The sequence below is a fragment of the Pelobates fuscus genome, chromosome 9 (genome assembly GCF_036172605.1).
Source record: "Pelobates fuscus isolate aPelFus1 chromosome 9, aPelFus1.pri, whole genome shotgun sequence".
In the NCBI taxonomy this organism is placed as follows: Eukaryota; Metazoa; Chordata; class Amphibia; order Anura; family Pelobatidae; genus Pelobates; species Pelobates fuscus.
This window is the reverse complement of record NC_086325.1, coordinates 171,222,783-171,246,426: the sequence shown is the minus strand read 5'-3', so window position 1 is coordinate 171,246,426 and position 23,644 is coordinate 171,222,783. Positions and strand designations below refer to the sequence as shown.

At 53.0% G+C, this 23,644-nt stretch overlaps 1 protein-coding gene across 1 annotated transcript in view; it reads right to left on the bottom strand.

Annotated features, from left to right (window-relative positions):
* Positions 1-13,132, bottom strand: part of PTPN18 (protein tyrosine phosphatase non-receptor type 18) — a 46,136-nt gene extending 33,004 nt beyond the window's left edge. The window contains exons 1-4 of the mRNA XM_063433149.1: positions 12,903-13,132; positions 11,005-11,113; positions 5,466-5,542; positions 4,231-4,326 (exon numbers count right to left, since the gene is read on the bottom strand). Of these exons, the coding sequence (XP_063289219.1) occupies positions 4,231-4,326; positions 5,466-5,542; positions 11,005-11,113; positions 12,903-12,998 (378 nt within the window). The 5' untranslated portion in view covers positions 12,999-13,132. The remainder of the gene's footprint in view (positions 1-4,230; positions 4,327-5,465; positions 5,543-11,004; positions 11,114-12,902) is intronic.
* Positions 13,133-23,644: the final 10,512 nt, after the last annotated feature.

The window sequence follows — 23,644 nt, the reverse complement described above, 5'->3', positions numbered from 1 at the left end:
TCAGCCCGTCCTTCCATCCCTCACACCACGCAGGTAACACTCAGCCCGTCCTTCCATCCCTCACACCACGCAGGTAACACACTCAGGTCGTCCTGCCATCCCTCACACCACGCAGGTTACACTCAGCCTGTCCTTCCATCCCTCACCCCACGCAGGTAACACTCAGCTCGTCCTTCCATCCCTCACACCACGCAGGTAACACTCAGCTCGTCCTTCCATCCCTCACACCACGCAGGTAACACTCAGGCCGTCCTTCCATCCCTCACACCACGCAGGTAACACTCAGCCCGTCCTTCCATCCCTCACACCACGCAGGTAACACTCAGGCCGTCCTTCCATCCCTCACACCACGCAGGTAACACTCAGGCCGTCCTTCCATCCCTCACACCACGCAGGTAACACTCAGGCTGTCTTTCCATCCCTCACACCACGCAGGTAACACTCAGGCCGTCCTTCCATCCCTCACACCACACAGGTAGCACTCAGGCTGTCCTCCCATCCCTCACACCACGCAGGTAACACTCAGCCTCTCCTTCCATCCCTCACACCACGCAGGTAACACTCAGCCCGTCCTTCCATCCCTCACACCACGCAGGTAACACTCAGCCCGTCCTTCCATCCCTCACACCACGCAGGTAACACTCAGCCCGTCCTTCCATCCCTCACACCACGCAGGTAACACTCAGGCCGTCCTTCCATCCCTCACACCACGCAGGTAACACTCAGCCTGTCCTTCCATCCCTCACACCACGCAGGTAACACTCAGGCCGTCCTTCCATCCCTCACACCACGCAGGTAACACTCAGGCCGTCCTTCCATCCCTCACACCACGCAGGTAACACTCAGCCCGTCCTTCCATCCCTCACACCACGCAGGTAACACTCAGCCCGTCCTTCCATCCCTCACACCACGCAGGTAACACTCAGCCTGTCCTCCCATCCCTCACACCACGCAGGTTACACTCAGGCCGTCCTTCCCTCCCTCACACCACGCAGGTAACACTCAGGTCGTCCTCCCATCCCTCACACCACGCAGGTAACACTCAGGCCGTCCTTCCATCCCTCACACCACGCAGGTAACACTCAAGCCGTCCTTCCATCCCTCACACCACGCAGGTAACACTCAGGCCGTCCTTCCATCCCTCACACCACGCAGGTAGCACTCAGGCCGTCCTCCCATCCCTCACACCACGCAGGTAACACTCAGGCCGTCCTTCCATCCCTCACACCACGCAGGTAACACTCAGGCCGTCCTCCCATCCCTCACACCACGCAGGTAACACTCAGGCCGTCCTTCCATCCCTCACACCACGCAGGTAACACTCAGCCCGTCCTTCCATCCCTCACACCACGCAGGTAACACTCAAGCCATCCTTCCATCCCTCACACCACGCAGGTAACACTCAGGTCGTCCTTCCATCCCTCACACCACGCAGGTAACACTCAGCCCGTCCTTCCATTCCTCACACCACGCAGGTAGCACTCAGGCCGTCCTCCCATCCCTCACACCACGCAGGTAACACTCAGGCCGTCCTTCCATCCCTCACACCATGCAGGTATCACTCAGCCCGTCCTTCCATCCCTCACACCACGCAGGTAACACTCAGCCCGTCCTCCCATCCCTCACACCACGCAGGTAACACTCAGCCCGTCCTTCCATCCCTCACACCACGCAGGTAACACTCAGGCCGTCCTTCCATCCCTCACACCACGCAGGTAACACTCAGGCCGTCCTTCCATCCCTCACACCACGCAGGTAACACTCAGGTCGTCCTTCCATCCCTCACACCCCGCAGGTAACACTCAGCCCGTCCTCCCATCCCTCACACCACGCAGGTAACACTCAGGTCGTCCTTCCATCCCTCACACCCCGCAGGTAACACTCAGCCCGTCCTCCCATCCCTCACACCACGCAGGTAACACTCAGCCCGTCCTCCCATCCCTCACACCACGCAGGTAACACTCAGCCCGTCCTCCCATCCCTCACACCACGCAGGTAACACTCAGCCCGTCCTCCCATCCCTCACACCACGCAGGTAACACTCAGGCCGTCCTTCCATCCCTCACACCACGCAGGTAACACTCAGGTCGTCCTCCCATCCCTCACACCACGCAGGTAACACTCAGCCCGTCCTCCCATCCCTCACACCACGCAGGTAACACTCAGGTCGTCCTTCCATCCCTCACACCACGCAGGTAACACTCAGCCCGTCCTCCCATCCCTCACACCACGCAGGTAACACTCAGGCCGTCCTCCCATCCCTCACACCACGCAGGTAACACTCAGGCCGTCCTTCCATCCCTCACACCCCGCAGGTAACACTCAGCCCGTCCTCCCATCCCTCACACCACGCAGGTAACACTCAGCCCGTCCTCCCATCCCTCACACCACGCAGGTAACACTCAGCCCGTCCTCCCATCCCTCACACCACGCAGGTAACACTCAGGCCGTCCTTCCATCCCTCACACCACGCAGGTAACACTCAGGTCGTCCTCCCATCCCTCACACCACGCAGGTAACACTCAGCCCGTCCTCCCATCCCTCACACCACGCAGGTAACACTCAGCCCGTCCTCCCATCCCTCACACCACGCAGGTAACACTCAGGCCGTCCTTCCATCCCTCACACCACGCAGGTAACACTCAGGTCGTCCTCCCATCCCTCACACCACGCAGGTAACACTCAGGTCGTCCTTCCATCCCTCACACCACGCAGGTAACACTCAGCCCGTCCTCCCATCCCTCACACCACGCAGGTAACACTCAGCCCGTCCTCCCATCCCTCACACCACGCAGGTAACACTCAGGCCGTCCTCCCATCCCTCACACCACGCAGGTAACACTCAGGCCATCCTTCCATCCCTCACACCACGCAGGTAACACTCAGGCCGTCCTTCCATCCCTCACACCACGCAGGTAACACTCAGGCCGTCCTTCCATCCCTCACACCACGCAGGTAACACTCAGGCCGTCCTTCCATCCCTCACACCACGCAGGTAACACTCAGCCCGTCCTCCCATCCCTCACACCACGCAGGTAACACTCAGGCCGTCCTTCCATCCCTCACACCACACAGGTAACACTCAGGCCGTCCTTCCATCCCTCACACCACGCAGGTAACACTCAGGCCGTCCTTCCATCCCTCACACCACGCAGGTAACACTCAGGTCGTCCTTCCATCCCTCACACCACGCAGGTAACACTCAGCCCGTCCTCCCATCCCTCACACCACGCAGGTAACACTCAGGCCGTCCTTCCATCCCTCACACCACGCAGGTAACACTCAGGTCGTCCTTCCATCCCTCACACCCCGCAGGTAACACTCAGCCCGTCCTCCCATCCCTCACACCACGCAGGTAACACTCAGCCCGTCCTCTCATCCCTCACACCACGCAGGTAACACTCAGCCCGTCCTCCCATCCCATCCCTCACACCACGCAGGTAACACTCAGGCCGTCCTTCCATCCCTCACACCACGCAGGTAACACTCAGGCCGTCCTTCCATCCCTCACAACACTCAGGCCGTCCTTCCATCCCTCACACCACGCAGGTAACACTCAGGCCGTCCTTCCATCCCTCACACCACGCAGGTAACACTCAGCCCGTCCTCCCATCCCTCACACCACGCAGGTAACACTCAGGCCGTCCTTCCATCCCTCACACCACGCAGGTAACACTCAGGCCGTCCTTCCATCCCTCACACCACGCAGGTAACACTCAGGCCGTCCTTCCATCCCTCACACCACGCAGGTAACACTCAGCCCGTCCTCCCATCCCTCACACCACGCAGGTAACACTCAGCCCGTCCTCCCATCCCTCACACCACGCAGGTAACACTCAGGCCGTCCTTCCATCCCTCACACCACGCAGGTAACACTCAGGCCGTCCTTCCATCCCTCACACCACGCAGGTAACACTCAGGCCGTCCTTCCATCCCTCACACCACGCAGGTAACACTCAGGCCGTCCTTCCATCCCTCACACCACGCAGGTAACACTCAGGCCGTCCTTCCATCCCTCACACCACGCAGGTAACACTTAGGCCATCCTCCCATCCCTAACACCACGCAGGTAACACTCAGGCCGTCCTTCCATCCCTCACACAACACAGGGGTGCTGGATTTAATGGGTAGTGGGTACATGGAATTGGGAATATATGATATATACAAAGGGCTGGTTAGTTAGCTGCTGTATTTAATGGGGTAAATAATCAATTATTGTAATTCTCTCACCTTGACGTTATATTGCCAAATCATTCTCCAAAAGTCCAGTACCGTGTGACCCAGAGGTCCCTGGGTGGCAATATACCGTGGCCTATTGTCCCATCCCTGCAGGAAGAGTCAGAAATTAAAATAGTTTTTTAGTAAGACATGGATGAAAAAAGATGGAAATGAGAATGTAGGATTCAATGCTAAATCCTGACCTCTGTGCAGCGCAACAGAATATGTTAGTGCTTAAAGAGGGACACTCCGGGCACCAATACAACTTAAATGCATTTAATAGGTTTGGCCACATTAATATGCTTTATTTTTTGCATGCTCAAATCTTTATAGATTTTGTACAAAAAAATAATGTTTTGTAGAATGCTGCACCATAACCCGGCCTCCTAAGCCACACCCCTTCAGGGTGCAAATAATGACTTCCTTATCGGTGTACGTACACAGCTCAGTCACGGTCAGTACAGAGTGATCTGAACAAAACAACCGGCATTATCGGAAGGATATCCGGACCGGTTTGTACTTTATCTGACTGTCTAAAGCCAGGCTGTGAATGAATAGCTGCCCACTCAGTACTGTCAGTGGCTGTGTACGTACATTGATAAGTAGGTGTTTTTCTGGAGTGAGGGGGCTTGGCTAATGGTGCAGTATTCTGCAAAACATTTTTAATAACAAAAAGAGATTTCAAAATCCAGCATGTTCACGAGGCCAACTCTATCAAATGCATTATCGCTGCTTGAAATGTACCTTTAACAAAATATAATATAAAGAGGGCTCGTGGTAGTTAGACTCCGTGTCATTAATGCTTTTTTCATTATTTAAGTAACTGGAAAATTGCGAAATGAGTAACATTTTGTCCTTTAAATAGGATCTTGTTATGAGTGAGGACAATAAATAAAAACCGAATATTCTCGAATACATTCCCAGTCTGAAACGTTCAGGTTAGAATGATAATCTGTTCCTTATTGGGAGGAAATAAACGGTTAGAATTTCCTTTTTTAATGCAGGATGTTACTAGATAGCAAACGTCATTCCCGCGAGTTTCTCAGTAAGTGCTCATGGTGAAGCAATGTGGTCATTGTATCCAGAGGATCTGAACGTGGAGCAATCACAGGAACATCCTAATGGTTTCCATGGAGACTGCTCCACGTTTAGCACTTCCTGTAATTTAGTAAATACTCTGCGGAGCCGCCTGAGGCCACAATATCACAGCAGGCATGGGGCGGCCATAATGCAGGGAAGGCACCTACCTGGATAAAGCTGGCGTTTATATAATCCGATCCGACATCTTCTGCCAACAGCGTCACAGGGACTCGAGTCTGGTCATCTGCAACAAAACCGAGCGCTGAGAGCTCCTCAACAAACAAATAGCAGCGAGAGCTCGGTAAGCAGGGACGGGGAGCAGCGAGAGCTCGGTAAGCAGGGACGGGGAGCAGCGAGAGCTCGGTAAGCAGGGGCGGGGAGCAGCGAGAGCTCGGTAAGCAGGGGCGGGGAGCAGCGAGAGCTCGGTAAGCAGGGGCGGGGAGCAGCGAGAGCCCGGTAAGCAGGGGCGGGGAGCAGCGAGAGCTCCGTAAGCCGGGACGGGGAGCAGCGAGAGCTCGGTAAGCCGGGACGGGGAGCAGCGAGAGCTCGGTAAGCCGGGACGGGGAGCAGCGAGAGCTCGGTAAGCAGGGACGGGGAGCAGCGAGAGCTCGGTAAGCAGGGACGGGGAGCAGCGAGAGCTCGGTAAGCAGGGACGGGGAGCAGCGAGAGCTCGGTAAGCAGGGACGGGGAGCAGCGAGAGCTCGGTAAGCAGGGACGGGGAGCAGCGAGAGCTCGGTAAGCAGGGACGGGGAGCAGCGAGAGCTCGGTAAGCAGGGACGGGGAGCAGCGAGAGCTCGGTAAGCAGGGACGGGGAGCAGCGAGAGCTCGGTAAGCAGGGACGGGGAGCAGCGAGAGCTCGGTAAGCAGGGACGGGGAGCAGCGAGAGCTCGGTAAGCAGGGACGGGGAGCAGCGAGAGCTCGGTAAGCAGGGACGGGGAGCAGCGAGAGCTCGGTAAGCAGGGACGGGGAGCAGCAAGAGCTCGGTAAGCAGGGACGGGGAGCAGCGAGAGCTCGGTAAGCAGGGGCGGGGAGCAGCGAGAGCTCGGTAAGCAGGGGCGGGGAGCAGCGAGAGCTCGGTAAGCAGGGGCGGGGAGCAGCGAGAGCTCGGTAAGCAGGGGCGGGGAGCAGCGAGAGCTCGGTAAGCAGGGGCGGGGAGCAGCGAGAGCTCGGTAAGCAGGGGCGGGGAGCAGCGAGAGCTCGGTAAGCAGGGGCGGGGAGCAGCGAGAGCTCGGTAAGCAGGGGCGGGGAGCAGCGAGAGCTCGGTAAGCAGGGGCGGGGAGCAGCGAGAGCTCGGTAAGCAGGGGCGGGGAGCAGCGAGAGCTCGGTAAGCAGGGGCGGGGAGCAGCGAGAGCTCGGTAAGCAGGGGCGGGGAGCAGCGAGAGCTCGGTAAGCAGGGACGGGGAGCAGCGAGAGCTCGGTAAGCAGGGACGGGGAGCAGCGAGAGCTCGGTAAGCAGGGACGGGGAGCAGCGAGAGCTCGGTAAGCAGGGACGGGGAGCAGCGAGAGCTCGGTAAGCAGGGACGGGGAGCAGCGAGAGCTCGGTAAGCAGGGACGGGGAGCAGCGAGAGCTCGGTAAGCAGGGACGGGGAGCAGCGAGAGCTCGGTAAGCAGGGACGGGGAGCAGCGAGAGCTCGGTAAGCAGGGACGGGGAGCAGCGAGAGCTCGGTAAGCAGGGACGGGGAGCAGCGAGAGCTCGGTAAGCAGGGACGGGGAGCAGCGAGAGCTCGGTAAGCAGGGGCGGGGAGCAGCGAGAGCTCGGTAAGAAGGGGCGGGGAGCAGCGAGAGCTCAGTAAGCAGGGGCGGGGAGCAGCGAGAGCTCGGTAAGCAGGGACGGGGAGCAGCGAGAGCTCGGTAAGCAGGGACGGGGAGCAGCGAGAGCTCGGTAAGCAGGGACGGGGAGCAGCGAGAGCTCGGTAAGCAGGGACGGGGAGCAGCGAGAGCTCGGTAAGCAGGGACGGGGAGCAGCGAGAGCTCGGTAAGCAGGGACGGGAAGCAGCGAGAGCTCGGTAAGCAGGGACGGGGAGCAGCGAGAGCTCCGTAAGCAGGGGCGGGGAGCAGCGAGAGCTCGGTAAGCACGGGCGGGGAGCAGCGAGAGCTCGGTAAGCAGGGGCGGGGAGCAGCGAGAGCTCGGTAAGCAGGGACGGGGAGCAGCGAGAGCTCGGTAAGCAGGGGCGGGGAGCAGCGAGAGCTCGGTAAGCAGGGACGGGGAGCAGCGAGAGCTCGGTAAGCAGGGACGGGGAGCAGCGAGAGCTCGGTAAGCCGGGACGGGGAGCAGCGAGAGCTCGGTAAGCCGGGACGGGGAGCAGCGAGAGCTCGGTAAGCAGGGACGGGGAGCAGCGAGAGCTCCGTAAGCAGGGGCGGGGAGCAGCGAGAGCTCGGTAAGCACGGGCGGGGAGCAGCGAGAGCTCGGTAAGCAGGGGCGGGGAGCAGCGAGAGCTCGGTAAGCAGGGACGGGGAGCAGCGAGAGCTCGGTAAGCCGGGACGGGGAGCAGCGAGAGCTCGGTAAGCCGGGACGGGGAGCAGCGAGAGCTCGGTAAGCAGGGACGGGGAGCAGCGAGAGCTCGGTAAGCAGGGACGGGGAGCAGCGAGAGCTCCGTAAGCAGGGGCGGGGAGCAGCGAGAGCTCGGTAAGCAGGGGCGGGGAGCAGCGAGAGCTCGGTAAGCAGGGGCGGGGAGCAGCGAGAGCTCGGTAAGCAGGGGCGGGGAGCAGCGAGAGCTCGGTAAGCAGGGGCGGGGAGCAGCGAGAGCTCGGTAAGCAGGGACGGGGAGCAGCGAGAGCTCGGTAAGCAGGGACGGGGAGCAGCGAGAGCTCGGTAAGCCGGGACGGGGAGCAGCGAGAGCTCGGTAAGCCGGGACGGGGAGCAGCGAGAGCTCGGTAAGCAGGGACGGGGAGCAGCGAGAGCTCGGTAAGCCGGGACGGGGAGCAGCGAGAGCTCGGTAAGCCGGGACGGGGAGCAGCGAGAGCTCGGTAAGCAGGGACGGGGAGCAGCGAGAGCTCGGTAAGCAGGGGCGGGGAGCAGCGAGAGCTCGGTAAGCAAGGACGGGGAGCAGCGAGAGCTTGGTAAGCAGGGGCGGGGAGCAGCAAGAGCTCGGTAAGCAGGGGCGGGGAGCAGCAAGAGCTCGGTAAGCAGGGGCGGGGAGCAGCAAGAGCTCGGTAAGCAGGGGCGGGGAGCAGCAAGAGCTCGGTAAGCAGGGGCGGGGAGCAGCGAGAGCTCGGTAAGCAGGGACGGGGAGCAGCGAGAGCTCGGTAAGCAGGGACGGGGAGCAGCGAGAGCTCGGTAAGCAGGGACGGGGAGCAGAGAGAGCTCGGTAAGCAGGGGCGGGGAGCAGCGAGAGCTCGGTAAGCAGGGGCGGGGAGCAGCGAGAGCTCGGTAAGCAGGGGCGGGGAGCAGCGAGAGCTCGGTAAGCAGGGACGGGGAGCAGCGAGAGCTCGGTAAGCAGGGACGGGGAGCAGCGAGAGCTCGGTAAGCAGGGACGGGGAGCAGCGAGAGCTCGGTAAGCAGGGACGGGGAGCAGCGAGAGCTCGGTAAGCAGGGACGGGGAGCAGCGAGAGCTCGGTAAGCAGGGGCGGGGAGCAGCGAGAGCTCGGTAAGCAGGGGCGGGGAGCAGCGAGAGCTCGGTAAGCAGGGGCGGGGAGCAGCGAGAGCTCGGTAAGCAGGGGCGGGGAGCAGCGAGAGCTCGGTAAGCAGGAGCGGGGAGCAGCGAGAGCTCGGTAAGCAGGGGCGGGGAGCAGCGAGAGCTCGGTAAGCAGGGACGGGGAGCAGCGAGAGCTCGGTAAGCAGGGACGGGGAGCAGCGAGAGCTCGGTAAGCAGGGACGGGGAGCAGCGAGAGCTCGGTAAGCAGGGACGGGGAGCAGCGAGAGCTCGGTAAGCAGGGACGGGGAGCAGCGAGAGCTCGGTAAGCAGGGACGGGGAGCAGCGAGAGCTCGGTAAGCAGGGACGGGGAGCAGCGAGAGCTCGGTAAGCAGGGACGGGGAGCAGCGAGAGCTCGGTAAGCAGGGACGGGGAGCAGCGAGAGCTCGGTAAGCAGGGACGGGGAGCAGCGAGAGCTCGGTAAGCAGGGACGGGGAGCAGCGAGAGCTCGGTAAGCAGGGACGGGGAGCAGCGAGAGCTCGGTAAGCAGGGACGGGGAGCAGCGAGAGCTCGGTAAGCAGGGACGGGGAGCAGCGAGAGCTCGGTAAGCAGGGACGGGGAGCAGCGAGAGCTCGGTAAGCAGGGACGGGGAGCAGCGAGAGCTCGGTAAGCAGGGACGGGGAGCAGCGAGAGCTCGGTAAGCAGGGACGGGGAGCAGCGAGAGCTCGGTAAGCAGGGACGGGGAGCAGCGAGAGCTCGGTAAGCAGGGACGGGGAGCAGCGAGAGCTCGGTAAGCAGGGACGGGGAGCAGCGAGAGCTCGGTAAGCAGGGACGGGGAGCAGCGAGAGCTCGGTAAGCAGGGACGGGGAGCAGCGAGAGCTCGGTAAGCAGGGACGGGGAGCAGCGAGAGCTCGGTAAGCAGGGACGGGGAGCAGCGAGAGCTCGGTAAGCAGGGATGGGGAGCAGCGAGAGCTCGGTAAGCAGGGACGGGGAGCAGCGAGAGCTCGGTAAGCAGGGACGGGGAGCAGCGAGAGCTCGGTAAGCAGGGACGGGGAGCAGCGAGAGCTCGGTAAGCAGGGACGGGGAGCAGCGAGAGCTCGGTAAGCAGGGACGGGGAGCAGCGAGAGCTTGGTAAGCAGGGACGGGGAGCAGCGAGAGCTCGGTAAGCAGGGACGGGGAGCAGCGAGAGCTCGGTAAGCAGGGACGGGGAGCAGCGAGAGCTCGGTAAGCAGGGACGGGGAGCAGCGAGAGCTCCGTAATGTCAGAATTTATGACTAAAAGGAGTTTATAGAATAGTGGACGGTACCCTGTCTAAATGTGAGCGCACTATAACCACTGATAAGGAAAGCAGTTTCCCGTATATAAGGGAAGAAAGAAACCAGTTAGCACAGAGCTGGTGCAGTTTTTCCAGTGCTAGCCAGCGGGCTCTGTGCTCTGATTGGATGGAATCACCTGAAATTCATTCCATTTATATTGTCATGTTTCCACTCACAATCATTGGCAGAGTGACACCCTCACCCTTCACTCACTCCATGGTATTCTCACCCCTCACTCACTCCGTGGCACCCTCACCCTTCACTCACTCCGTGGCACCCTCACCCAATGGCACCCTCACCCCGTGGCATTCTCACCCTTCACTCACTCCGTGGCACCCTCACGCCATGGCACCCTCACGCTTCACTCACGCCGTTTCACCCTCACCCTGTGCCACCTTCACCCCTCACTCACGCTGTGGCACCCTCACCCAATGGCACCCTCACCCCGTGGCACTCACCCGTCACTCACTCCGTGGCACCCTCACGCCATGGCACCCTCACGCTTCACTCACGCCGTGGCACCCTCACCCCGTGCCACCTTCACCCCTCACTCACGCCGTGGCACCCTCACGCCATGGCACCCTCCCCCCTTACGCCATGCCACCTTCACCCCTCACTCATGCTGTGGCACCCTCACCCCCTCACTCACTCCGTGGCACTCTCACCCCGTGGCACTCTCACTCACGCTGTTGCATTCTCACCTTGGCACCCTCACCCCTCACTCAGTGCCACCCCCACCTCTCACAAACGCCGTGGCACCCTCACCCTTCACTCACTCCATGGCACCCTTTATTACACATCATCTACCGGGTACTCACATGGCAAAATATCTTTATATCGATTTTTCTTCAGGTTTTCTAGACTTTCTCCAACTTTGGTGGAATAATCAGTGCTCTGTTTGAATGCTGCAGCCTGAGTCTTTATATCCTGAAAACATAAAATATCCTCAGACAAAATCCCAACACGATCACTAACAGACAAATAACAGACAAATAACAGACAAATAACAGACAAATAACAGACAAATAACAGACAAATAACAGACAAATAACAGACAAATAACAGACAAATAACAGACAAATAACAGACAAATAACAGACAAATAACAGACAAATAACAGACAAATAACAGACATTGACAGCCAGGAGGGGTAACGGAGACAGCCAAGGGGTAAATCATCCCCCTGGTTCCTTCGAACTATATAGCATGCTCTCCCAGCAGCCAATCACCTCCTCGTTCCCTTCACATGCTATCAGCTGCTGCAGCTAGAATCTTAACTCTCTCTGCCATCACATACAAATCCCTCTGCTACCTCTTGTCTCATCTCCCCAGTTTAACCTTCAGATTGTAAGCTCACGGGCAGGGTCCTCTACCTGTTGTATCGGTCAGTTATTATTGTCAATGTCTTTTTCCCAATTGTACAGCGCTGCGGAATATGTTGGTGCTTTATAAATTCCAGTAAGAAATAAACATGGGCACTACACCAGGACTATTCCTGCGGAGCTCTGTGATACCCTCAGACACACTGCACATAACTGTGAGTTTTATTGCTGTGGAGCTCTGTGATACACTCATACACACTGCACATTACTGTGGAGCTCTGTGATACGCTCATACACACTGCACATTACTGTGAGTTTTATTGATGTGGAGCTCTGTGATACACTCACACTGCACATTACTGTGAGTTTTATTACTGTGGAGCTCTGTGATACCCTCATACACACTGCACATTACTGTGAGTTTTATAGCTGTGGAGCTCTGTGATACACTCATACACATTACTGTGAGTTTTATTGCTGTGGAGCTCTGTGAGACTCATACACACTGCACATTACTGTGAGTTGTTTTACTGTGGAGCTCTGTGATACACTCACACTGCACATTACTGTGAGTTTTTTTTACTGTGGAGCTCTGTGAGTCTCATACACACTGCACATTACTGTGAGTTTTATTGCTGTGGAGCTCTGTGAGACTCATACACACTGCACATTACTGTGAGTTTTTTTACTGTGGAGCTCTGTGATACACTCATACACACTGCAATAAAACTCACAGTAATGTGCAGTGTATTAGGGTATCACAGAGCTCCACAGTAATAAAACTCACAGTAATGTGCAGTGTATGAGCGTATCACAGAGCTCCACAGCAATAAGCTCACAGTAATGTGCAGTGTGTATGAGGGTATCACAGAGCTCCACAGCAATAAACTCACAGTAATGTGCAGTGTGTATGAGCGTATCACAGAGCTCCGCAGTAATAAAACTCCCAGTAATGTGCAGTGTGTATGAGGGTATCACAGAGCTCCACAGTAATAAAACTCACAGTAATGTGCAGTGTGTAAGAGGGTATCACAGAGCTCCATATCAATAAAACTCACAGTAATGTGCAGTGTATGAGCGTATCACAGAGCTCCACAGCAATAAGCTCACAGTAATGTGCAGTGTGTATGAGGGTATCACAGAGCTCCACAGCAATAAACTCACAGTAATGTGCAGTGTGTATGAGCGTATCACAGAGCTCCGCAGTAATAAAACTCCCAGTAATGTGCAGTGTGTATGAGGGTATCACAGAGCTCCACAGTAAGAAAACTCACAGTAATGTGCAGTGTGTATGAGGGTATCACAGAGCTCCATAGTAATAAAACTCACAGTAATGTGCAGTGTGTATGAGGGTATCACAGACAGACAGACGGACGGTACAGCTATGGGTTCACCTGGAACTCCTTTGTGAGAATCTCCTGGTAGTCGGTGCCTTTGGCTGCGCTGACTCTGTCCAGGAAAGCCCTGAGATTGTTGGCCATGAGGCTCATGGTGACAGCCCCCCTCTCGCACACTGAGCTCCCGCTGTCACCGATCAGGGACCGTCACACTCAGAGTGCTATGAGGAAGTGTCCAAACAGGGAATATTACAGCAAGACACCTCATGTGACAGCTCCATACCTTCCCCCTGGGGGAGGGGGAGGGGGGGGAGAAACAGCACCTGGAGAGAGAGAAAGAGAGAGAGAGAGCACCTGGAGAGACTGCACTCACTACTAGAGGGGGGAGAGAGAGAGAGAGACACACACACACAGACAGCACCTGGAGAGACTGCACTCACTACTAGAGGGGAGAGAGAGACAGACAGCACCTGGAGAGACAGCACACTCTGCTAGGGGAGAGAGAGAGCACCTGGAGAGAGAAAAAGAGAGAGATAAAAAGAGAGAGAGAGCACCTGGAGAGAGAAAAAGAGAGAGAGGGCACCTGGAGAGACTGCACTCACTACTAGAGGGGGAGAGAGAGACAGACAGACAGACAGCACCTGGAGAGACAGCACACTCACTAGAGAGAAAGAGAGACAGACAGCACCTGGAGAGACAGTACACTCTGCTAGGGGAGAGAGAGAGCACCTGGAGAACCGGCACACTCTGCTATGGGAAAGAGAGGGAGAGCACCTCTGCTGAGCACCTGGAGAGAGATTGCACCTAGAGAGAGACTGCACTCACTGCTATGGGAGAGAGAGAGAGACTGTAGACTTTTCATCTGTTTTTTCTTTTGATTCGACAGAAGTTGAAAACCCCAATTTAAAGCAATTTTCTATTTTGCAAAAAATAATAATTTGGGGAAAACGATTTTCTGACTCCAAAATGTGAAGAGACCTGTTAGCCCACTATACTGATTGTAGCCCACCATACTGATTGTACGACTTCCCGTTAGCACACCATACTGATTGTACGACTTCCCGTTAGCACACCATACTGATTGTACGACTTCCCGTTAGCACACCATACTGATTGTAGCCCACCATACTGATTGTACGACTTCCCGTTAGCCCACCATACTGATTGTAGCCCACCATACTGATTGTACGACTTCCTGTTAGCCCACCATACTGATTGTAGCCCACCATACTGATTGTACGACTTCCTGTTAGCCCACCATACTGATTATACGACTTCCTGTTAGCCCACCATACTGATTGTAGCCCACCATACTGATTGTACGACTTCCTGTTAGCCCACCATACTGATTGTAGCCCACCATACTGATTGTACGACTTCCTGTTAGCCCTCCATACTGATTGTACGACTTCCTGTTAGCCCACCATACTGATTGTAGCCCACCATACTGAGTTAGCCCACCATACTGATTGTAGCCCACCATACTGATTGTACGACTTCCTGTTAGCCCTCCATGCTGATTGTACGACTTCCTGTTAGCCCTCCATACTGATTGTACGACTTCCTGTTAGCCCACCATACTGATTGTATGACTTCCTGTTAGCCCTCCATACTGATTGTACGACTTCCTGTTAGCCCACCATACTGATTGTACAACTTCCTGTTAGCACACCATACTGATTGTACGACTTCCTGTTAGCCCTCCATACTGATTGTTTGACTTAATGTTAGCCCTCCTTACTGATTGTAGCCCACCATACTGATTGTACGACTTCCTGTTAGCCCACCATACTGATTGTACAACTTCCTTTTAGCACACCATACTGATTGTAGCCCACCATACTGATTGTACGACTTCCTGTTAGCCCACCATACTGATTGTAGCCCACCATACTGATTGTACGACTTCCTGTTAGCCCACCATACTGATTGTAGCCCACCAAACTGATTGTACGACTTCCTGTTAGCCCACCATACTGATTGTACGACTTCCTGTTAGCCCTCCATACTGATTGTTCGACTTCATGTTAGCCCTCCATACTGATTGTAGCCCACCATACTGATTGTACGACTTCCTGTTAGCCCACCATACTGATTGTACGACTTCCTGTTAGCCCTCCATACTGATTGTAGCCCACCATACTGATTTTACGACTTCCTGTTAGCCCTCCATACTGATTGTACGACTTCCTGTTAGCCCTCCATACTGATTGTAGCCCACCATACTGATTGTACGACTTCCTGTTAGCCCTCCATACTGATTGTAGCCCTTCATACTGATTTTACGACTTCCTGTTAGCCCTCCATACTGATTGTTCGACTTCCTGTTAGCCCTCCATACTGATTGTAGCCCTCCATACTGATTGTTCGACTTCCTGTTAGCCCTCCATACTGATTGTAGCCCACCATACTGATTGTTCGACTTCCTGTTAGCCCACCATACTGATTATTCGACTTCCTGTTAGCCCTCCATACTGATTGTACGACTTCCTGTTAGCCCACCATACTGATTGTATGACTTCCTGTTAGCCCACCATACTGATTTTTCGACTTCCTGTTAGCTCTCCATACTGATTGTAGCCCACCATGGTGATTGATGACTTCCTGTTAGCCCACCATACTGATTGTACGATTTCCAGTTAGCCCACCATAATGATTGTTCGACTTCCTGTTAGCTCTCCATACTGATTGTAGCCCACCATAGTGATTGTACGACTTCCTGTTAGCTCTCCATACTGATTGTAGCCCACCATAGTGATTGTACGACTTCCTATTAGCCCACCATACTGATTGTATGACTTCCTGTTAGCCCACCATACTGATTGTATGACTTCCTGTTAGCCCACCATACTGATTGTACGACTTCCTGTTAGCCCACCATACTGATTGTACGACTTCCTGTTAGCCCACCATACTGATTGTACGACTTCCTGTTAGCCCACCATACTGATTGTACGACTTCCTGTTAGCCCACCATACTGATTGTACGACTTCCTGTTAGCCCACCATACTGATTGTACGACTTCCTGTTAGCCCACCATACTGAATGTACAAGAATATGTTAATGTTTTGGTTTTGGTAAATATATCACGGTTTGCTATACATTCATCTGGACTTTAAAACGAAAAACAGGACGCAGGAAGTGCAGACAATGCAGTAAAACGGGAAGTGACCAAGGTGACAATAAGTTTACAACCTGCTTCCCTTTATTGTAATTCTGAATTCAGTAAACCACAAATTGTGGTCTCTGTGTAACACGAATACTAATACTCTACCACTGTGTCTCATTTAAGAATAAAGGGTCAGTGAGTGTGTGTGTCAGTGTGTGTGTGTGTCAGTGAGTGTGTCAGTTAGTACCTGTGTTAGTGATTGCCTATATCAGTGAATGTGTTTATTAGTGAATGCTCATGTCATTGTTTGTATGTGTATGTATCACTGTGTGTGTGTCGGTGAGTAGATGTGTCATTGATTGTATGTATCACTGTGTGTGTGTCGGTTAGTGCCTGTTTTAACATTCCTCAGGTACTTTGTGAAGTACGTTCGTTCGCACACTCCCGAAATGCTAGAAACGTAGTGATTATAGCCCGTTCGCATAGTACGCTGATTCGTACTTTCCCGAGATACAAGCTGGTCATGAGAATAATTCAAGCAGTTCGTCATTCACCTATCCAAAACATCAGTCGAGACTTGATGAAGGGTACAACAGGAATGTTTTATTATGGCCAGGAGGCCCACTTATATACACAGACCCCGAGCATGGGGTCTCAAGCAAAGACATAGTAGAACACTCCCACAACAAGCCCAAGACACTCCCAGGCGTCTGTCTGGGAGATAATTTAGTGTACTTTACTTAAACTAATTATCTCCCAGGCACTAGAGGTACAAATCATAAAGCATAAAATACCCCAAAATACATAGCACATATTGGAGGCCCCCACAAATATTATATCCCCGGATAGTCTGCATCTGAGCGCCTGTCACAAATCACAAATCTGTCACAAATCATCAGAGTTGTGGCAACTGACATTTAATGTGGATAAGTGCAAGATAATGCATCTTGGACGTAAAAACCCAAGGGCAGAGTACAGAATATTTGATAGAGTCCTAACCTCAACATCTGAGGAAAGGGATTTAGGGGTGATTATTTCTGATGACTTAAAGGTAGGCAGACAATGTAATAGAGCAGCAGGAAATGCTAGCAGAATGCTTGGTTGTATAGGGAGAGGTATTAGCAGTAGAAAGAGGGAAGTGCTCATGTACAGGCAAAGCAGCTTCTGTGGGAGAAGCAGGCGACGTTCTCCCAAGAGCCAGGCTACACTACCCTAGCTGTACATAAGCTAGAGACCCCTGGACAGAACCCCTTACGACAGCCACCCTACCGTATCTGTTGCGGTCACCAGCCCGCCACGTGGCACAGCCGTGCCAGACCGGCACGGCCCCGCTGACATCACAAGCTTACCTGCTCGTCAGCGAGCCTGCAACCACTCCTCCAGGTCTTCTGGGCGTCGCGCTCAAATCAAAGATGGCGCTGACCACGTGGTCGCGTCCATTTCTAGCTCCGCCCCCGAAAATAATACTAACGTGCGCGTGACGTCACAACGTCAACGCATGCGCACGTTCTGGGGTCAGAGGTCGCCCTCTGACCAATCAGAGCATAGAGAGAGGTATTTAAATCCCTAACTCGCCCCAGTGCATTGCCCTGTCGTGGTTTCCTGTTCCTGGTTTCCTGAGAGTGCGTTTATCTGTGTGAATCTGATTTCCTGGCATACTGATCTTGGCTTTTCCCTGGTTATTCCGAATTCTGGTTGTGGCGGAGTAGCAGTATAGTCCACGGTATCTCCGCTGGTAGTCAGGATAAAGCAGGTAAAACACAGGCAGCGTAATAATAATCCCCCTTCCCCAAGGACTAGACGACACACAGTCTGGGAGCCAACTGTCATTTTATTCCACGGTCACCGTATTTATGCAAGACCCCATGCAAGGGGTTTCCTGAATGACATTGCAGGGGTTTTACTACAGCGGACTGTGTGGGGAACTTAGCCCGCAAGGCTGTTTCCCAGCATGCCTTGCTGTACAGGAGAGATAATTGTGCAAGAATGTACTGTCAATCACATTATCTCTCCGTACAGCAAAACATACAGTTTTATATAAAAATACATAACTGATATAATATTCAGACGAATGCTACACACTGCATATAAAACGAGCATAGCAACAGTTAACGAAATATTCACCCTAAGTTAACAGAAGTGGCTAGGTTTGCCACACTAATTTCCCTGACTTGGCTTGTGTTTACGGTATTGAGTATTTCTGGCTTCCTTGACCTCGGCTTTCCCTTTGACCATTCTCTGTCTCTAGCGTATTAGTCCGGCCATTCTAAGGTCCGGTTTACGCTCTGTCCTTTCCTTTCCCTTTCCTTATATATGTATATGGTTACATAGTTTCTGCGTGCTGGACCACACTAGTAGTCGTGACATTACGACAGGGCCATGGATCCTGCAGAACTATGCAAACATATGCTTGCCTGTGAGAGTAGGGTGGAGGATATGGACCACAGGTTAGACCAATTTGCCCAGGCATTTCAGACCTTGCTCCAGAGGACTGCCTATTTAGAGGCACCACCTGTACCAGCTGTGGCTCCGCCACCTGTAGTGGCTCCTGTGGCACACAAACCACCGTCCATAACCCTTTCACCTCCCCCTCGTTTTGGAGGTGATTCTAAGGAATTTAGATGTTTTTTAAACCAAATTTAAAACCACTTCGAAACTTCCCCTGGTTCATTCCCTACGGATAGATCGAGAATTGGCTACTTAATGAACCAATTAACAGGCAAGGCTTTAACCTGGGCTAACCCCTTATGGGAAAGTGGAAACCCAGTAGCCCGTGATTACAATGCGTTCCTCACAGCATTTAAAGCGACTTTCGAGCCAAAAGGAAGAGAAAAGAACGCTGCCAGAGCCCTAATGAGAATAAAGCAAGGTAGCCGCTCGGTAGCTGATTACGCCATAGAGTTCAGAACATTGGCGTCTGAGGTTGACTGGACCAATAGTGGTTTGGTGGCTGCTTTCTCCGAGGGTTTAGCAGAGAATGTACAGGACGAGACCGCAGCCAGATCTTCCGGTTAACCTTAATGACTTTATTGCGTACATGATAGACATTGCTAACCGGCTCAGAGAAAGAGAGAAAAACAAACAACGTACTAGACGTCCTAACTTATCTATATAGCCCCTCACTTCTCTAACCCAGTGGTTACTAGCCATGCTCCACCTCCAGAACCTGAACCCATGGATCTGGGCATAGCTAAACTCACTGAGGCAGAGAGACAACACAGACGCAATGAGGGGTTGTGTTTATATTGTGGCAAGAGAGGACATCAAAGATTTTCATGTCCAGTCTGGCCGGAAAACTTGCGCACCTAAGGCACGTTCGGGGACCGACCTTAGGTGTGATGTATATGTCCCCTAAATTGACTAAGAACCGTTTCCTTATAAGAGTTACTTTTTCTTATAAGAAAACCGCTGTAGGCTTCAAAATGGACCCACGTAAGTTGGAAGCAGTCTTACAATGGCCCATTGCCTAAGGGTCTCAAAGCTACACAACGCTTTATAGGTTTTGCAAATTATTACCGCAAATTCATTAAGAGTTCTTGCAACTACAAAGCCATACGCGCAGCCTAGTGGACTCACTACTAACGCTACTGCCGCCTAAATAGATAGAATTAACCTAGTCTGATATATTGTGGTCTGACTCTGATCGACATTGGAGAGTTACTGACATAGCTGACTGAGCATATTTACTCCGTGACTCTACTGTCTCTGCTGACGCACTACCGACTACCCAGTTAGGCCTCTATATATATAGAAAGGCCTTCTCAGATGCATAATCCTAAGAGCAACAACTTTTATTGTATACATACCTAGTCTAGCATGTTGGCGTGTTTGCTACTTACTTTTAACTACCAAGATTGCCTAGCTCGATTACTTCGTATTATAGCATGTTTATTAATCACTAGAAAGCGATGATACCTCAGAACTTGTTAATTCCTTATTATAAAAAATGTGCTGTTTTAAAATGCCGCAATGTACAATGCTACGACTACGCTTGCAGCAGCTGTTGTGGCTTTGCACGCTTACTGTTATTCCAAGCACAAATAAAATAAAGAATAAAAAAAAACAAAAAAAACCTTTAACCCCTTAAGGACCAAACTTCTGGAGTAAAAGGGAATCATGACATGTCACACATGTCATGTGTCCTTAAGGGGTTAAAGGACCACTCTAGGCACCCAGACCACTTCAGCTTAATGAAGTGGTCTGGGTGCCAGGTCCTTCTAGGGTTAACCCATTTTTTCATAAACATAGCAGTTTCAGAGAAACTGCTATGTTTATAAATTGGTTAAGCCTTCCCCCTAATTCTCTAGTGGCTGTCTCACTGACAGCCGCTAGAGGCACTTGCGTGATTCTCACTGTGAAAATCACAGTTAGAGCACGCAAGCGTCCATAGGAAAGCATTGTAAATGCTTTCCTATGCGACCTGCTGAATGCGCGCGCAGCTCTCGCCGCGCGTGCGCATTCAGCCGACGGGGTGGAACGGAGGAGGATCGGAGGCAGAGATCTCCCCGCCTAGTGCTGGAAAAGGTAAGTTTTACCCCTTTTCCCCTTTCCAGAGCCGGGCGGGAGTGGGACCCTGAGGGTGGGGGCACCCTCAGGACACTCTAGTGCCAGGAAAACAAGTATGTTTTCCTGGCACTAGAGTGGTCCTTTAAGGAATGGAGGCATCTCTTGGAAGGTTCCAAAGAGCCACTTCTGATTTTTACCGATCACAAGAATTTGGCTTACATTGGGGACGCTAAGAGATTGTCCTCTCGTCAGGCTAGATGGTCATTGTTCCTTTCCCGATTCAATTTCGTAATTACATATAGGCCTGGGACCAAAAACAATAAGGCAGATGCGCTGTCTAGACAGTTTGAGACAGATGAAGCCCCTGAACAAGAGGTAATCCCTATCATACCTCCAGAATGCCTTATTGCCACTACAGTTTCCGAAGTCTCTTCTCCACTCTTCTGTGCCATAATAGCAGATCAAACTCAGGCACCCGTGGAGAAACCTCTGGATAAACTGTACGTTTCACCACCATTAAGAAAAAAGGTACTTGATTTATTCCATGATAATCTAACAGCAGGTCATCCTGGAGTCCATAAAACTCTATCTGCTATCTCCAGAAGGTTTTGGTGGCCTACACTTAGGAACGACATCAAAGATTATGTAGGGGCATGTCAAATATGTGCCGTTTCTAAAGTCTCCCACAGATCACCTCCTGGACTGTTACAACCACTGCCCATACCTAATGCTCCATGGACCCCTTTAGCCATGGATTTCATTGTGGACTTACCCTTACGGGTTTAATACAATCCTTATGGTCGTCGATAGATTCTCAAAAATTGCACATTTTGTACCTCTTAAAAAATTACCATCTGCTCAAGATCTTGTACAAATATTCTTGAAAGAGATCTTTCGGTTGCACGGAGTGCCTAAAAACATAGTATCTGACAGAGGTACCCAATTTATTTCTAGGTTTTGGCGTACCTTTTGTAAGCAATTGGGTATCGAACTTTCATTTTTCTCAGCATACCACCCTCAAACTAATGGCGCAGCAGAGAGAGACAATCAGTCTTTAGAATCGTATATACGCTGTTTTATTGATGCCAATCAGTCTAACAGGTATGAGCTCTTACCCATGGCTGAGTTCGCCAGGAATAATGCGACTCATGAATCTTCTAATCATAGTCCATTTTTTGTAAATCAGGGTTTTTTGTAAATCAGGGTTATCACTCCACGGTTTTCCCTTCTGAATTTTCGGACACGGACATTCCTGCTTTGAACACTCATTTGGATTCTATTCATGACACTTGGAATTCCGTTCATTCAGCACTGCAAAAGGCATCAAAACGTGTGAAGGTCCAAGCTGACAAGAGACTGGGTGCCAATCCTGTCTATCAACCGGGAGACAAGGTGTGGTAAAACCAGACGTCATGTCAAACTTAAGGTTCCTTCCATGAAATTTGCCCCTCGGTACATAGATCCTTTTCGGGTCTTCCGACGTATCAACCCGGTGACCTATTCCTTGGCACTCCCTTCCCATATGAGGATTGCCAGTTCTTTTCATGTATCTTTGCTCAAGCCTCTTACTTGCAATCGATACAATCGAGTGACTGCTCCTCCTCTGCCCTTGGTAGTGGGTGACCAGGAGGAATATTAAGTTCGTTCTATATTGGGTATGGTCCAGAGGAATGTTGATGGGTTCCTGCTGACCGGGTTCATGAGCCCCGTCTTGTCCGGTTGCTTCACAACCGCTTACCTCTTAAGCCCGCTCCTTCCTGCCCGGTGAGCGGTCTTCAAGTGGGGGGTACTGTTGCGGTCACTGGCCCGCCGCATGGCACAGCCGTGCCTGATCGGCACGGCCCCGCCGACATCCCGAGCTTACCTGCTCGTCGGCGATCCGGCAACCGCTCCTCTAGGTCTTCTGGGCTCCGCCCCCGAAAATTATACTAGCGTGCACGTGACGTCACAACGTCAACACACACACGTTCTGGGGTCAGAGGTCGCCCTCTGACCAATCAGAGCATAGAGAGGGATATTTAAATCCCTAACTCACCCCAGTGCATTGCCCTGTCGTGGTTTCCTGTTCCTGGTTTCCTGAGAGTGCGTTTATCTGTGTGAATCTGATTTCCTGGCATACTGATCTTGGCTTTTCCCTGGTTATTCCGAATTTTGGTTTCCCTGACTTGGCTTGTGTAAACGGTATTGTGTATTTCTGGCTTCCTTGACCTCGGCTTTCCCTTTGACCATTCTCTGTCTCTAGCGTATTAGTCCGGCCATTCTAAGGTCCTTTTCTTTCCTTTCCTTTCTTATGTATATGTTTACATAGTTTCTGCATGCTGGACCACATTAGCAGCCGTAACAGTATCCCTGAAGCAGTCCGGGAAGGAATGCGGAAGGAGATACTGGAGATGACTTGGCTTGGAGTTATTGAACACTCTGACAGCCCTTGGGCCTCGCCTGAAAGTGCCTAGTGCCTAAGAAAGATGGGACCACCCGGTTCTGTGTGGACTACAGGCGGCTCAACGAGAGGACCACCACTGACGCCTACCCGATGCCCTGGGTAGACGAATTATTAGACTCTATTGCCAGGGGACGCTATCTGACCACCATAGACCTGTGTAAGGGCTATTGGCAAAATCCCCTGGCCAAGGATGCTATCCCCAAGTCGGCATTTGTCACCCCATTTGGCCTGTACCAGTTTAAGGTCATGCCATTTGGGATGAAAAATGCTCCGGCTACCTTCCAGCGTATGGTGGATAGGCTTCTCGATGGCTTTCAGGAATTTGCTTGTGCATACCTGGATGACATTGCGGTCTACAGTGAGTCCTGGGAGGAACACCTGGTGCATGTAGGGGTGGTTCTGGACAAGATTCGGGCCGCTGGCCTGACCTTGAAACCAGACCATCTAGGCATGGCTGAAGTACAGTACCTGGGTCACCGAGTGGGGTGTGGGAGCCAGAGACCAGAGCCAGCCAAGGTAGAGGCAGTGGCTAACTGGCCCACACCTATCACGAAGACCCAAGTGTTAGCTTTCTTGGGGACGGCAGGGTACTACCGACGTTTTGTCCCTGACTACAGTACTATCGCCAAGCCCCTGACTGACCTTACTAAGAAGAATATGCCTAAGCAGGTCCTGTGGTCTCCAGCTTGTGAAGCCGCGTTTCAGGAACTAAAGCAGGCTCTTGTGAATGCCCCTGTGCT